General features: G+C 40.6%; 1 protein-coding gene across 1 annotated transcript in view; it reads left to right on the top strand.

The window, feature by feature from the left end:
* SHISAL1 (shisa like 1) overlaps positions 1-14,558 on the top strand; it is an 82,110-nt gene extending 67,552 nt beyond the window's left edge. Inside the window, exon 5 of the mRNA XM_082066504.1 lies at positions 14,261-14,558. Within this exon, the coding sequence (XP_081922630.1) occupies position 14,261 (1 nt within the window). The 3' untranslated portion in view covers positions 14,262-14,558. The remainder of the gene's footprint in view (positions 1-14,260) is intronic.
* Positions 14,559-15,386: the final 828 nt, after the last annotated feature.

A 15,386-nucleotide genomic window follows, 5' to 3' on the forward strand; every position in this document is an offset into this window, starting at 1 on the left:
GGAGATGATGCTAATTAGAAGTAAGGAACTGTCATCTTACTTAGTGGTGAGACTACTAGAGGGAAACGTCACCTTCATTAGGGCCTGTAGCAGAAAAAAATCTAATGGCATATGGGAAAACATTCAGAAAAGAGCTGCAGAGCTTATTTGACTTTCGGAAAGTCTGTCAAACTGTGAGAAGTTTAAGAAGCTTAAGGCTAAAAGTGCATTAAAAGGCAATTTGATCCCAGGCTGTAAATTCTTTGTGCCAAGGAGACTTCAGATAATAGAAGAATGTAGCAAACAAAGGCAGAAAAAGATCCAACACCTGGAAGATCAATTTATGCAAATCTTGACTGGTGATAAAGAGCAGAATTAACCTAAGTCAATGTAGCCATCTAAAAGTCAAACATCTACTAGTTATTTAGGCATCCTCATGAACACATTGAAAGAGGCATTTCCAGAGGGGTAATCATCCCACCTCTCTTAGGATGGACTGAATGACTTGGAAGCTTCCTTGTATTTATTTTTTGTCATTATGCTGGAAAATGAGCTTATACAAGTCACTAATATATAACCAGCTGAAGTCTGACAGTGGGATTCATCTCACCTAAGTGTATATTTCTTTTCAAAGCTGGCAACTTGAGGCCATTTTCTCTTGTCCTATTACTTGCTACTTGGGAGAAGAGACCAACACCCTCCATGCTACAACCTCCTTTCAGGTAGTTGTAGACAGCAATAAGGTCTCCCCTCAGCCTCCTTTTCTCCAGGCTGAACAGCCCCAGTTCCATCATCTGCGTTTCATCAGATTTGTGCTCCAGACCCCTCATCAACTTCGTTGTCCTTCTCTGAACTCTCTCCAGAACCTCAATGTCTTTACTGTAGTCAGGGCCCCAAAACTGAACACAGGATTCAAGGAGTGGCCTCACCAGTGCCAAGTACAATGGCACAATCACTTCTCTAATCCTGCTGGCCACATTATTCCTGATACAAGCCAGGATGCTCTTGGCCTTTTTGGCCACCTGGACGCACTGCTCACTCACGTTCAGCTGGCTCTTGATCAACACCCCCAGGTCATTTTCTACCAGGCAGCTTTCCAACCACTCTTCCCCAAGCCTGTAGCACTGCCTGGGGTTGTTGTGACCCAAACATTGCATTTTCCTAACATTACATTCTCATCAGACTTACAGAGCTGTCAGAAAACATGAACCAACAGCTGCACATAAAAAAATCATACAATCCTTTTTCCAGTTGTTTCATCCTCTACCATTAGAGAATACAGGGGACAAACATGTGGCTGCCTTCCTCTCCACCTCTTCCAGTAAATGCCTGATTATGCAGCTGGTGCCTAATAGCTGTTGATGCCAGTGAGACTGTGCAGTGATTGCATAATCACACCAAAGAATGGAAATCTCTGGGCAAAGTCCCATCTCAGCACCACCTGCCAAATCCTCTTCTGTCACGTTCTGCAGGCACAGAAAGCCAGTGGTGGTGAGAGAGCTGAAGAGGTGAAGATTATTTTTCTGTGTAAGTAACTGGCTTCCAATTTTTATTTGGAAGTGCTGCAAGATTATAATGGACACAAGAACATTGACACAGCACTGTGGCATTCTTTGTTACAGTGTGTGCATGTGATAGCTGTTGTTGAATTACTCATTCTAAATTATTACATTCCTCTGCCTCTCATCTAATATTAAGGTGCACACCTGAAAACTGCAGTCGTCAGTGGGCAACTGCAAGAAGCCTAAATGTCTGTCATGAAAAAATGAGCATGCGATGGATCCACAATACAAAACATGCACACACACACAAATGAGTGAACAATGAATAATAATGTAGAACAAACAGAGAATAACCACCAGCTGGCAGCAATAATTGTTCAAAACAAAAATTTCCATGCTTCATAAATTATCATTCAAACCAGGCCATAACAAGTGGAGTACCTCAGCCCGATGACGCCACGCAAGCACCATTTTTCCTTTCTCTGTGACTCAAGAAATGCTACTCAGCAGGGGTCATACGCTGTCATTGATCCATGCACAAAGACCCTATTGCAGCCAAAGGACGTTTTACACCCCAGCAGGCCAATATCTAGATGCAGCTGTGAGACAATTTTAAAATAATAACCCAGTCACAATCCCACCACTGGCGTCAAAGCGTGTTTCTTTGTAAATCCGACAATACAGCTGAGGTAACCATGAAAGAGAAATTGTTTTCTTACCTCTTCCATTCTGCTAAAATTGTCCAGGGTTGTTGACCTCTTCTCTTTCTACATCTCAACACACCTCAACTCCTCCTATTGCTTTTTACATGGGGAAGGCAGGAAGGAAAGAGACATTTCTTAATAAAATTGTCTTTCTAATGTATTTTCCAGCACATAGTGCTGGTTCCAGTGATGGTGTTGCAGGTGTTACCCTTCTACTTCTAACTACAAATAAACAAAGTTAAAAAACATTTATTGTTTGGATGGTTATGTGCAAAGAAACATATACTGGATCTACAACAGGAAACCAAACAGTAACCAGACTAAATTGCAACAGCTTTACTCTTAACTTTTTAATTGTTGCCATGATAATTTTGTTAATGCTAAAAAGCTGTTCTATGCTCCTTTTTGAAGTATCTTCAGACATCTATTTTAAAAGAAATAGTTTTAGATTTCCTACTGCTAGAAAAGCCACACAAATTCAGTTTAGAAAAGAAAAATCATACACAGAAAGAACAGTTACAGGAAACACAATTGAAATCTAGCTCTCAACACAGTAATTACTACATATTTTTTTCTTGAGCTCTGACTCAGAAGACTAGCCCTTTTAATATTATGAATTGAAAGCAGAAAATAAAGCTCTCTGGTTAAAGGAATAACGATTTCAAGCAACACAATTTTTTCCATATGTCATTAATATGCATTTTATTTCCAGAAATGAAATAATTTCCTGTATTGTGCAGAGGTAAATAAAAAAGCTGATTTAACTGGAAGTACATATACAAGACTGGGCTAAACCACAGGTTTGGCGATCAAAATTCAAGTGCTGAAGTAGACTCCTCCCTCCTAAACAGACCCTTCTGCAGCTGGAGCCAGTTGAGCCGCTGGCAAGGCTGAGGGAAGCAGCGCACACATCTTGTTTCAGCTCTGCTGGAGGAAGCAGCAGTTATTACAGAAAGTTTTCTATGTGCAAGAGAGAAAAATGGAAACGGGAGCAATAACGAGAAGTAGCGTAGTAAGGCAAAAGAAATGCAGAGGCTGGGTGGGGACTGAGGGGGCTCTTCCAGCATCCAGCGGGGCTCACAGCCAACCTCGCTGCCGGGTGGTTGTTGGATACAGACACGGTTACTGGCCACGTCCCTCTACAGGGCCACTGTTCTGTCCCCTCACCCCTGCAGCACCCACCCTGCTGCCAGGGGAATGAAGAGCCTGGGGTATTACGAAGTGCAGATGATCCAGTTGGGATCAAGCCATGTATTAATCTGATCTGCTTTGGAAACCAGCTTTGCCAGCTTCTTTCAAGGGGAATCTAGAAAAAATTCTTCTCCTGCTTCTAACTTAATTCCTCTGAAATCTCAGTGGCTTTTGGTTTTATTGACTTCCACGGGCCTTGAAAGAAGTCACCACCTTGAAGCTCTGCAAATGGTACCTAAATGCTCGAATCTAATGTTTGGCTAACCCCTTTCATTCCTTCAGCATGCTTCAAAGTTCAGTTTCCAAGAATGTGTTAGTTTTTATCCTCGCTTGGACTTCAGGACATGCTGGGCAGCAATTCTAATAGACTGAATTTTCCTGATACCCGGGTGGCAAAGAGCGCCAGGCAAAAAGAAATAATAAAAGGAGCAGTATATTCACCTGACATAGGTTGGACTAATTCTGTTTAGCTTTGAGTTTTACAAAAAAACTAAGCTACAGTTGTGTATAAAATGTGGGACATTATCTACAGAGATAATGGGCAGATAAATAATAGATACATAGATAAGATACATAAACACATGCATGTGCACTCATACCACTATATAGATACCCACATACTTCCTTACATATGTCCACATTTCTCCTTCACTTACTACCTTTTTTGTACAGCTCAATTAACTTCAAAGTATAAACCACATACATCATCCTGTATAATAAAGCTTCATTTAACCTCAGCTGTAAGTTACAAAGACCTGTTATAACATTTAGAATTGACCATCCACATGAGTAAAGATACTCAGAATGAGTATAGCTTGCATAAACATCCATTTAAATTATGTCCTTAATTTATAAATAAATTATTGGTCACTCTATGGGAAATGAATTACCAAAAAAAAAAAAAAAAGTTATTAGACTTAATAAAAGAATACACTCTATAACTGCTTTTCTTTCTGAATGAGGCACAACCATTATGCCAAAGTTTTGGTGTCATTGTTTTTAAAGTATCCCTAGTAAAATTTTGGGGTATAGTAGCAGATTGCATAAGCAGGGAATGGCAGCATCCTAGCAAGCTACATCATGCATCACATGGTAAGTTTTGCTACTTGCTTTTTAAACCTGGCTATCAATTTATAGCAAAGCAGTATCTTGCAAATAATACGGATCTGTTAAATTCAAACTGCCAGCCAGCATGAAAGGAAGCCCTTCTCTCATATCATGTACCTGAATTTTACATAGAAGGGCACACTCTTGTAAAGCCTCTTGTACTTTTCATTGTGCTCGCTTGAATTTTAGATATATGGGTTGACACTGCTGTGTAAGAGCTCAGCAAAAGTGAAGAATACTTGAGTATCTTAGGCATGTCAAAGCGCCTTTGTGAGAACAGATTGTGAAAGTCTGTAACATCAACTTTTGGGAAACTGAAATGAACTGAAACCAGAGACATTCAGATAATTCAGTCCTTACCACTGATATAGAAATACTCAGTGTTTCACAGAGGTTTTACAGCAGTACCAAGAGCTTCCACTGGAGGGGAAAAAAAATGAAATAATAAAGTATCAAGCCCTGCTCCAAAGAGTGCCCATCTATTACCCCATGCACAGCAGCATGCAGCATCTCTTAGGGTGATTCAGTCACGAGCCTCTGGGATGCACTTTTCCTGCCATTTAGCCAATGGAAGTTCATGAGAGAGAGGAGGAAAAAAATCTTTGGGACTGCATATGCACGTGTAGGGTAAGAAGCTGGTTTTCTTTCCAGATGTAGCTGTATGTGAGGAAATACCTACAGATCTTGGCTTTTCCATCAAAACCTTTTAGTATGTTACAGGTTTTAAACATATGAATAAAATCTGTTCATGAATAAACACGAGGGAAGATTTCTGACCAGAGCATGGAGAATACAGAATAACTTCCACTTAGTGGTATCAGATTGTAAATAGCAGAATTAGAATTAGACAAATTTACATAGAAGATTATATATTTGCATGTGGCGGTATAAGACTGAACACGATGGTAACTGAAATTGATCCTAGCATTATACGTTTTTGTAATTCAGTTTTTGGTGGCAGTGGAACTGCTCATTCCCTAAGTTAGGCATGGGACTTATAGGCACCTGCACCTGAAGTGATCACTCATCAGTTTCTTTTGGAATCGGTAAGGATCAAGGGGAGCCTCCACAGCATCACTCACCCAACTTGACAGCTATCCCAGGAGAATGAGAGTCGCTCTGCAGAGGTGCCTGTTGCTGTCTGTTAACAATAAAGGAGCCTGAGGTGCCCCACTGAAAATTAAGGCATCTAACCATTTTGATGTCTTAAGTTAGGTGAGATGAAACCCACTTACACTATCTATGCAGTTAAATTACACATAGCAATAATCGCCTTTCCAAAGCAACATGCCTGCCCCAAATCTTAAAAGAAACAGGCAAAAAAAAAGTACTGTCTTGCCTATAGCAATAGTTCCTCTTGGTTTCTCTGTGCCTAAGTATCTCAAGTCATCTTCCTCTATGACGGGCATGCAATTCAAGCTATTTAGTCACTCCAGTTAGCTGAAAATATGTGAAAATGAGCACAGTCTCAAGTGGAACAAGAAGTCTGAGTTCATTACATGATACCCCTATTCAGTTTGGCATAGTGATTCATTGAGGTCTTGAAAAGAGCTGAAGGCAGTTCAAACTGTATACAGAACAAAACCAGTTTTGTTCTGTTTTGTATTTTTCGTGTGAACCATATGAATTAATTTGCCTTCAGGTGTACTGGTTACTTAATGGTTGACACACATTAGCCTACAGGAAAATTTGGCAACGATCAGCCAAATGGGTTTCAGCCTCAAGTGACACATATGATTCAGGTGCTCTGAAAGTGACTCAAAGGTTTCATAGATGTCTGGCAAATTAGTAAGTCCAACTCAGTTTCAGTTTTGCTTGTAATTGGCCATCCACACTTTTAAGATACTTTGGAAGGCCTAGGGTGTTTGAATATTTTTTTGAAATAACCTGAAGACAAGACAGAAGACATTTCAGGTCATTAAAAATCAGGCGGCAATGCTTCAGTGAGGGAAGACACATGCAGCTTTACAGTGATCATCTTTCAATTTGTGTCCTCAAACCTTCATCTGGTCCTCTATTCAGCAGTCATAATCGAGATTCTGAATGCTTCATATTTCCTTAAAAAAACAAAACAAAACAAAACAAAACAAACAAACAAAACAACGACAACACTCAAGAAATTCTCCAACAGAACTGGATGGTTTTGCTGTCCAGAGTTGTGTTTAGGAGTGTCGACCATTTCAGGAACTATCAAATGAAAAACATTGCTACTAACTGAAAAGTACTTGACCTTCAGAAGCATAGAATTACTTCAGAAACCATTATTCACAGTAAGTAATATTTATTTATGTTAGCAACCCTATTGGTTTCACATCACTGCTCTTTATAAGTGAGAAATGTAAAATATGGCCTTTAGTAAAAAACAGAGAAAATTGTATCCTGTGTGGTTTCATTCCACTCCCACCCAACCCAGTTGATGGGACAAAAAACATACTTAATTTGCACAATTATAGATATTCCCGAGACTCTGCAGGAAACCTGTTTTCTGTCTTCGCTTGGGTCTGTTAGCCAGGCAGCCATATTATTACAATAACAAAAGTTAAGCCCGCTGCTGTTTTAACACCTGCAGTTCTGGTGGAGGAGGTGGGGAAGGCAAGTCCTTTCCTGCAGCAGCTCTCCAGGCTCAGTCCAAGTGCCAAGTCTCCTCCCACGTCCATCTGTGAGACAGACCTGGGATGTTAGCAGATCCCAAGCTTCTCTTAGCAAAAAGGCAGCCAGATGATTGGTAACAAGACCATGCACTGCACCAAAACCAGCACTGGTGCAGGACTCTCCCCTTCATTGCAGGGGGGAGCTGACAGGCAATTTCTAACCAGTTGCAATTTGTTTTCCTGTTCTCTGGCTACCAGTATGTTCTCTGACCCACCAGTATGAAGCCCAGATATGTCCTATAAAGAAAGTATTCCTCTGAAAACCATCTTTGAACTCCATATTAGCAAAAAGAAGTCATGGAATCAAATAATTTAAAAGTAATTTAAAGATGGAGACAAAGACGCTCCACTGGTGTAAGGAACCTTATCTCATGTGTGACTACACACCAGTGGGGGACTTGGCTGTTATTAATTAACAGGTCTTAGTACAGGGCTCAGGTTTACCTCGGAAATAAGCAGCAGCAGAGTGTAAATCCTTCAAGTTGCTCTATGTCCCTCTGGTACAGAGAGTGGCCCTGAGCCTCCCCTGACCCACCAGCCTTTCCTCTACAGGACAGCAGCACAACGAAGGACCTGGCCAGCAGGTACCTGCCATCCAATAGCAGCTTCTTCTCCTGTACAAGTGCCCAAGCCAGACGACCCCAGGAATGCAAGACCTTTCCAGAGTTTCTAAAGCTCCCTTAAAGCCAGTGAGCAGCTCTCAGCAGTGATGAGAAGTGCAGTTTGTTTTATATCCCCCAGTCCATACAAGAGTTACGCAAGCTTAATCCAGACCAAAAGAGATGGGATTCTTAAGAAATGGAGCATGCAATCTAAAAACCAGATTTACCAACACTCATGGCAAATTATTAAAATGGAATTTTCATAAAAATTGCACTGCTTCTTAATTTGTGCACTTGACTTTTCCTAGTAACCCTTTCTCAAGCATTGTCAATAATTATTATTGAATACATTGCTACAATGCACCAATGTCTAAGAGAGCTGGCAGCATTCCCTTTTGCAATATATGAAGCCTTTATGTGATAACTAGCTTCCATAACACAGACCTTGGGGGTAAAGATGCATATATGAGGTTCTTAGGGACACGGTTTAGAGGTGGACTTGGCAGTGTTAGGTTGACGGTTGGGCTTGATGATCTTCAAGGTCTTTTGCAACAAAAAAAATTCTAGGACAGGCAATTCTTCTCTGAAAACATAATGGAAGTAAACACATGCCTACTTCCCACCTATATTTCCCAGGTAGAAGGGAGGAGAACTCTCTGACAGGTGACATACAACCCCATTTTTAGTGGCTGGTAGGTAGGACCTATTCCACCTGTGGTTTTGAGCTGGTCCTATTCATGCCTTGTGTCTGACTTGTTCCTCATCGAGCACACCATTGCACTGATACCAGCACATTGCATCACGAGCTTTACATTGCTGTAAACAGAATCCAAAGGAAATGAATATAATCCAAATGGTTTCTTCCCACGTGCAAAGCAACAATATGAGCAGACAGCATCTCTTGTGTGATCGTGGCTTTACGAGCATGAATCACGGAAAGCAGGCTTTGTGGTGCTTCAATGGAACTACTATGAACTTAACTTACACCAGCAAAAGCTTTCTCTCCTGATAGCCTTGTATGTGTTGAAGTACATAGTATCTCCCAGCGCAGCTCAGGGAACATGGCAGGAGACTTGTAAGCAGGCCTTGTCTTTCCAGAAGACACCAGCTAAATGCATATTCTTCCACTCACTGTTGCAACCGATCTATCTTTTGCATGCTGCTCTTAAATAAGAATAGGAATTCACAAGCTATGATAGCAATAGGGTAGTTATATCCTCCAAAAGAGCAGAAAGACAGAGAAACCCTGCTAAGAAATTCTTCTGTTGAACCAACAGGCAACTTCTTAATCTCCTTAGCACTCTGGTTCTACCCCCCCAGGTCCATCACTCACACAACTTGATCACTCACACAACTTGGGCTTCACAGTTCTGTGCTTAATCCAGAGTGTGTAATAACCTTTCTAGTTGTCTTTCACACCTGCACTAGGTAAGTTATGGGCTGCCAGCTTAATAGAGTTGGTACTTGCCCTCAAATAAGAACCTTTCCAAAACATCCCCATGGAATATGATCAAAATTCAACAAACCCATCTATCCCGTGCCTCCCTGGGGCTTATGGAACTTTTATGAAGTCCTGCAGTGTTTCTTAACAAATGATGGATAGAAACATTCCAGACATTTCTGACTACTTATCAAAGAGATTCTCTCAATTGGCCTGATTTATGTGTCCCTCAACCACCAAGAGCACACCTACTGGGCCAGAAGCTTCTGGTTTTGTTCTTAACACATCATAGGTACTTCCACCGTCTTTTCTTAGGTCTTCAGGTAAGGGATTGCTTAACTCTGATGAATCTGACATGTATTGCACATTTATCCTGTTTAATCCCTAATACCTTCCTGACATATTTTCCTTCAAACATATTTTGACATTTCTCTCCCCTTTTGCAGAATTGTCAGCTACAGTAGAAATACTATGTCAGTTGAAAATTCAGGGTCTGTTTTTCAAGCTGAAAAATTCCAGTGCTTGGGTTTTATTTAAACTCTTAAGCACTGGATGTCTATCTTTCCTTAGCCAGCTATTATTTTAGAAACATTAGTGATGGCTACCAGTGACGGTGGTCATTTTACATAATGGCTGTGACAAAATTGATTTGCCATCATTTAAGGCAGTCCTCTCATCTGACCACATGCAAGTGTCGTGACATATTTCACAACTAGAGCAGAGGAGGATTTGTGCTGTATCAAAAGTGATGTAGCCCCATAAAAAGTCACTCAGCCTCAGGATGAAAACAGGGGTCAAACCACCACCCCTGTATGGCAAGATTGCAACATCCAATGCCACTGCTTAATGTTAAGTAAGTCATTTTAAAAAACTGCAACTTTTGACCTCTTCAGGACTGAGCCAAACTGAAGCAAATTTTAGTTGCTGTTGAAGTTTCCCCTACATTGGAAGAACCTGAATCTTTTAGCTATTTTTATTTTCTCCTACAGAAAAAAGATGACAAGCCCCACTAAAAAAGTCTGAGACTTTCTGCTTTCTTTCACGTAAACAAGAGGGCCAAATTGGGATTTCACCAGTAGCATTCATTCTGGCATTTCATAACTTTTAAGAATTAGACTTGGTAACCAGAGCAGCTTTTCGGCATGTATTTAGCATATAATGTTATATGCTATGTATGGTATAGCCATATGAGTATACAGAAGCCAAACTTTCAAAATCATTTCCCTGCTCTTTGGCAGACTCTACAGACAGAGGGATTAGATTATGTTCTATTTCTTTCTGGTTTGTAATATATTTAGACAACTGAATGGCTTTTCATTTGGTGCTTGTCCTGCAATTCATGTATCATATCCTTTCCTTTCAATCTCGTGAGGTTTTTTTCAAAATCTAGTGCATTGTGCTTTGTCCTCCCTTGTTCTTCCATTTATGGGGAAGAAGGACATTCCAATTGCCTGCGATAATCAATGCATCTGCCAAGGACTTCTTATTACAGAAAGCTGTTTTGTTAGCCTGGTACCCAAGCTCTTCCTATGAACAGAGACAGTAAGAGCTTTTCTTCCACTCCTAGCATGATCAGATTTGAAGGCATTGCAGCAAAACCTCAGCAGGCTCAGATCACTGCAGGTCTGCTTAGATCAGTGTAATACAATTTTATGCCAGAGCAAGATCTGGACATTTGCAGAAACTGTTTGCTTTGTTATCTCAGGTCTGAAGGGGCTGTGGTGATTGACGGCGCTTTTATGTGAACATTAACTTAGCAAGAGGCCCTGGAACGGTGAATGTGGCAACTGTTTACTTCATTTGTCAGAAAATTACAAAAGTTCCTGAAGAAAACTTGTCTCCAGAGGCTCTGAATCATTCCTTCATTATTAATGGATGTCATTTTTTCCAGCGGAACTAAGCCACCGTGCAAAGTTATAGCTGTGGAAGAGGAGGCTATCTTTTAGTTAGCTACTTCCTTGCTGGGCAACAAAAATCAATGCACCTCAACTGGGTGTTGTTCAATGAGCAGTCAGGTGGAGCAGCGATGGCAACCTGGGGTGCTAAATGCTGCTGGTAACCTTTGCTAGTGAGCACGAGCAACCTGAGCCCGATTCAGAGCACACGCTTCAGCAATAAATAGGTTAAAATGCAGTAAAAGTGACCAGAAGTGACAAATAGGGGATTTCTGTGGCCAAGCATGCTGTGTTGGGAGGCTGGGATATCATACTCCGGATGACTGCACATGGGAATTTGCATTCATCTGTCTTAGGAAAACGCAAGGATTTTCAAAAAAATGATCTAAAGCACTCAGTTTTACCGGTCCAGTCATCAATCAGTCAATCACAGCCTCCCTTTCATATCTCACTAGAGGAAGAGGACCTTTTAGCCTGGCATTTGCCCTGTCAGGGTTCAGTTTCAGGCAGAAGCTATTCATTCAGCACCAGGCTCAACCGAGAGCTCGGAAAACACAGGGTGAATATTTCATACTCGATGTAAGAGGCTTTCAGAGCTGAGTGTGGTCTATGTGTTGCTGGCTCTGCTGTTCACATCCTCCCACTCATTCTCCCTTAGCTTTATACACAGAAGGGGAACTGGCAGAGAATCAAAGCTACGTGCATGAGTGGTATTTTATCTCCTGTTCTGCATACAAATATTCATAAACTTTTCCGTGGTCTCTGGATGTGGGAACTCCCATTTTACACCACCTTGGTGACACTCTTGATTTTACATTAACCTTGGAAGAACGATCTGGCCAGGAGCAATTCTGGGACTCTCAGGTACGGGAAAAGAGTAACTGGCTAATGTCGTATTTAAAATGACAATGTGTCCTGAAGCACACAAATGGCTGCTCTCCTTGCTCCATCTCTAAACATCTCTTAAAAAAAAAAATAGATAAAAGAAACTGCATCCTGTCCAACAGTCTAATGATTTAAATTATGCAGATTGTAGATGAGTAAAGCATTTGATCTGAGCTAAGGTACACGTAGCACTCTACAGAAGAGTGAAACAAAACAACTGAAGATGCTGTGAAGGACGTAGGTGGCTCCAAGCCATGATAAGTGCTCATACTCTTCAGTTTCTCCCCAGATATTTTTTAGATTAGTTATAACTAAGTATCAGGATACTCTCTTCTGGATGCAAACAAACTTGTTTTAAACTTTGCTGCCTACAGACCTCACAAGAGGCAGGTTTGAATGTTTTGTTAGTATCCCTTTCTACCAACATTAGAAAAAGGATAGCGACTGAACAAAACAACGCAAAGTAATTTTTTTGTATTTCTAACATGAATAAGGCTGGCTAGGTTATTCACTAGAAAGCAATCAAACCTTGACATAGGTTTCATTTGGTTGAGTTTTGAAGGCTTAAATCCTCTGATTTAATTATGAGTGAATTATGTATTTCTACTCAGAGGTCCACCTTGGCTAACAGCACTGCAAGAAATGCCTAAATCTGAATTAAGATACTCCAGTTCAGTTACAGCTCAGGGGACTGCCTACCTGACCTTGCACTTCTGAGCAGATTCATTGCTGCAAATTGAAAAGAGTTATGCTGACGCAGAAGCTGAGACTTCAGGTTCATATACTGGATAGATTTGATGGGTAAACACTAGATAACCTCAGACAAGCTGATTCCCACAGATAAACGTCTGTCTGAGCTAGATGTTTCTTTATGTTTTATACATTAATAGAATGCAATATGTATAATGCAGCACATAGACTTGGGAACACCCAATAAGCAAAGAACTCTGTCTGGTAAGAGAAGTTAATTAAGTATTGTTGCTACTAGGATATGCAACAATGCCTTCAACAGCTTATCTTCGTACCATTGTGCTTGCCTGCTTGAGCAGATGCATTGCTTTGATTTATTATTATGATGACAAACCTTGGTCTACCTCAAAACTTTACCTAGTTGCGCTTTCAGCCAATTTACCTGCACGCTGCCATAGTTCATATATGGACAGATCACAAAGCAAATTACACGTGCGCACACTGCACAAGGTGAAGATGGGCAGATTTAAAGCATTGGTTATGTGCAGAAGGCACTGTAAGCAAAAAACTATGAATACTCACAACACTTCCATGAGGAAAGCACATGAATATAAAGTTTATTCGTTTACATATGTGGAAAATAGACGTGCATTTTCTCATCATGTGAAAGGAATAGAAGTAGGCGGCTGATGCTTGGTCTGATGCATAACTTGATAATGAGTGTGGTAAGAAGATGTTGTGCCATTTGATAAAGACATTTTCTTTATGGTCACAGGCACACTCATATACACAGCAGTGAGACAATCCAAGGAAATAAGATTTATTTCAAAGTAAATTTATGGTTACAGAAGGAAGCCCTCTGCACTTTGTACTTTCACGGTATACTACAGCCAGTAGAAATGAAAAGTTTAGCAGTTCTTTGCATTTCCTCTTTCATCTTTCCAGGCAAATAATTGATCTTTTAATCTCACAGGTAGTAGACAATACAACAAGGTGGAATGGGTACACTGACATATGTACCGAAAGAGGGATTTGGGGTGAAATCTTATTTTTATCATGTAGCATACAGCCTTGCTATCTCCAGCAGCCAAGGCTCCATCACCTGCAGGAAAGCATTCCATCTCCCTCCCTGACAAGATCTACCAGGGTTCCCTCATGTTGATGCTCAGCTGGTGGTGGGCCTGGCCCGTCATCAACACCTCAGGTGTGCACCCAAAACCAGGAGCCAGGCAGCACTTCATGTTCTCCCAGGTTACAGGTAGGAGTAAGCAACTTGCACACCTAATGCGTGATTAATATTTTGCAGGACCAGGACCAGCTTAATATGAACAGGGAGAAAAAAGGCTGGCCTCCCACTCTGACTATATAGAAAAAAAGAGGAGAGTGCAACCATCCATATCACACAATCTCACACTGGGCCATGTAGAGCTAGTGAGGGAAGGTAGAGGCCTACTGAGACCTCTTATTTCTTTCTCATGCTTTTCTGTCCTCTCTCCTGCCTCCCCAAATCAAATCCACAACTAAGAAAACTACAAGTTTTTCTTTACAGGAAATACTTCCATGTTGTGTGCTCATTAAACATTATGGGAACATTTGTGTTTTGTTTCTTCCAGAAAATTATATTGATGTGCCTCAAGATGGGAGAGGTAAGATCCAACTTGAAGGAGCAGCTTCCAAGAAAATCAACTAAATAACAAGAGCTGAAAAAATGATGAATAATCAGGAGAAAGAAAGACTACAGGAGAGGTTGAGCAAGTCACCTGAAGAGAAACACCATCCAGACAACTTCTATAGAAAAATTATATAGAAGAAGAAAGTAGTCTGTAAGCAATATTTTAATTCTAGACCGACAATATTCTTTCTGAAAGAAATCATCATATTTGAGGAAATGCTAAAGAGGAAGAAAATTGAGTTGCTCTGGCAAATCCACACAAATATGGAAAAAGATCACAAGACAAACCTTTGGTAGATAACTTTTACTTTGCCTCCCCATCCATCTATTGCCATTTGAGCCTAATCTAAGTGTCAGAATACTGAATGTGAGTTTTTCCAAAGTTCTCTGGTGAATATTTTGTCACAATAGGGTAGATGCTGGCAATCCCCATCACTGTTAACCAAATCGTTGTATACATCACAAGGTAAGTGAAGCTCTTTCATTGAGTCAAACTGCAGGGTAGCAATCATGTCAACCTTAATACACCTTTTTAGATCATTTGCAATGATTCCACTAAGATGTCAAACATCTGAGCACATCTTGGCTTCAGCTTCACACACCCTCCTGAAGAGGGAAGCTTTATTAAGAAGCAACACAGGCACCCCATTCCACCCCATAGTCCTTGAAGGTGAAAGAGAAACAGAAGAAGATCAACAAACTATATATTTCAAGAGCAATAATACACTTGGCCCACTGCTTTACAAGGCAATAATCTAACTCCCTCAGCCACTGAATTTACCCCTCACAAATCTAAGAATTCATTTGTAGGCCAGAAGGGTAACAATGCTACCACGGAAGTATGTGGAGTACTTAGTCACAAGGTTGCAATAGCTTGACTTAACTTTCTACAGGACAGGTGTATTTCAAAATCATGGAGTATCAATTACATGAGAAAATCCTGTGAAATCAGTCATTCAAGATATACACATGGAGAAGCTGGCAATGATAACCAGAGGAATCAATCTAGAAATGATAACGCAAAACCATGCTAATGCCAAATTAGTCCTTCATGCCTAATATTTTGT

This window comes from Streptopelia decaocto (assembly GCF_964273445.1).
Source record: "Streptopelia decaocto genome assembly, chromosome: 1".
Classification (NCBI taxonomy): Eukaryota; Metazoa; Chordata; class Aves; order Columbiformes; family Columbidae; genus Streptopelia; species Streptopelia decaocto.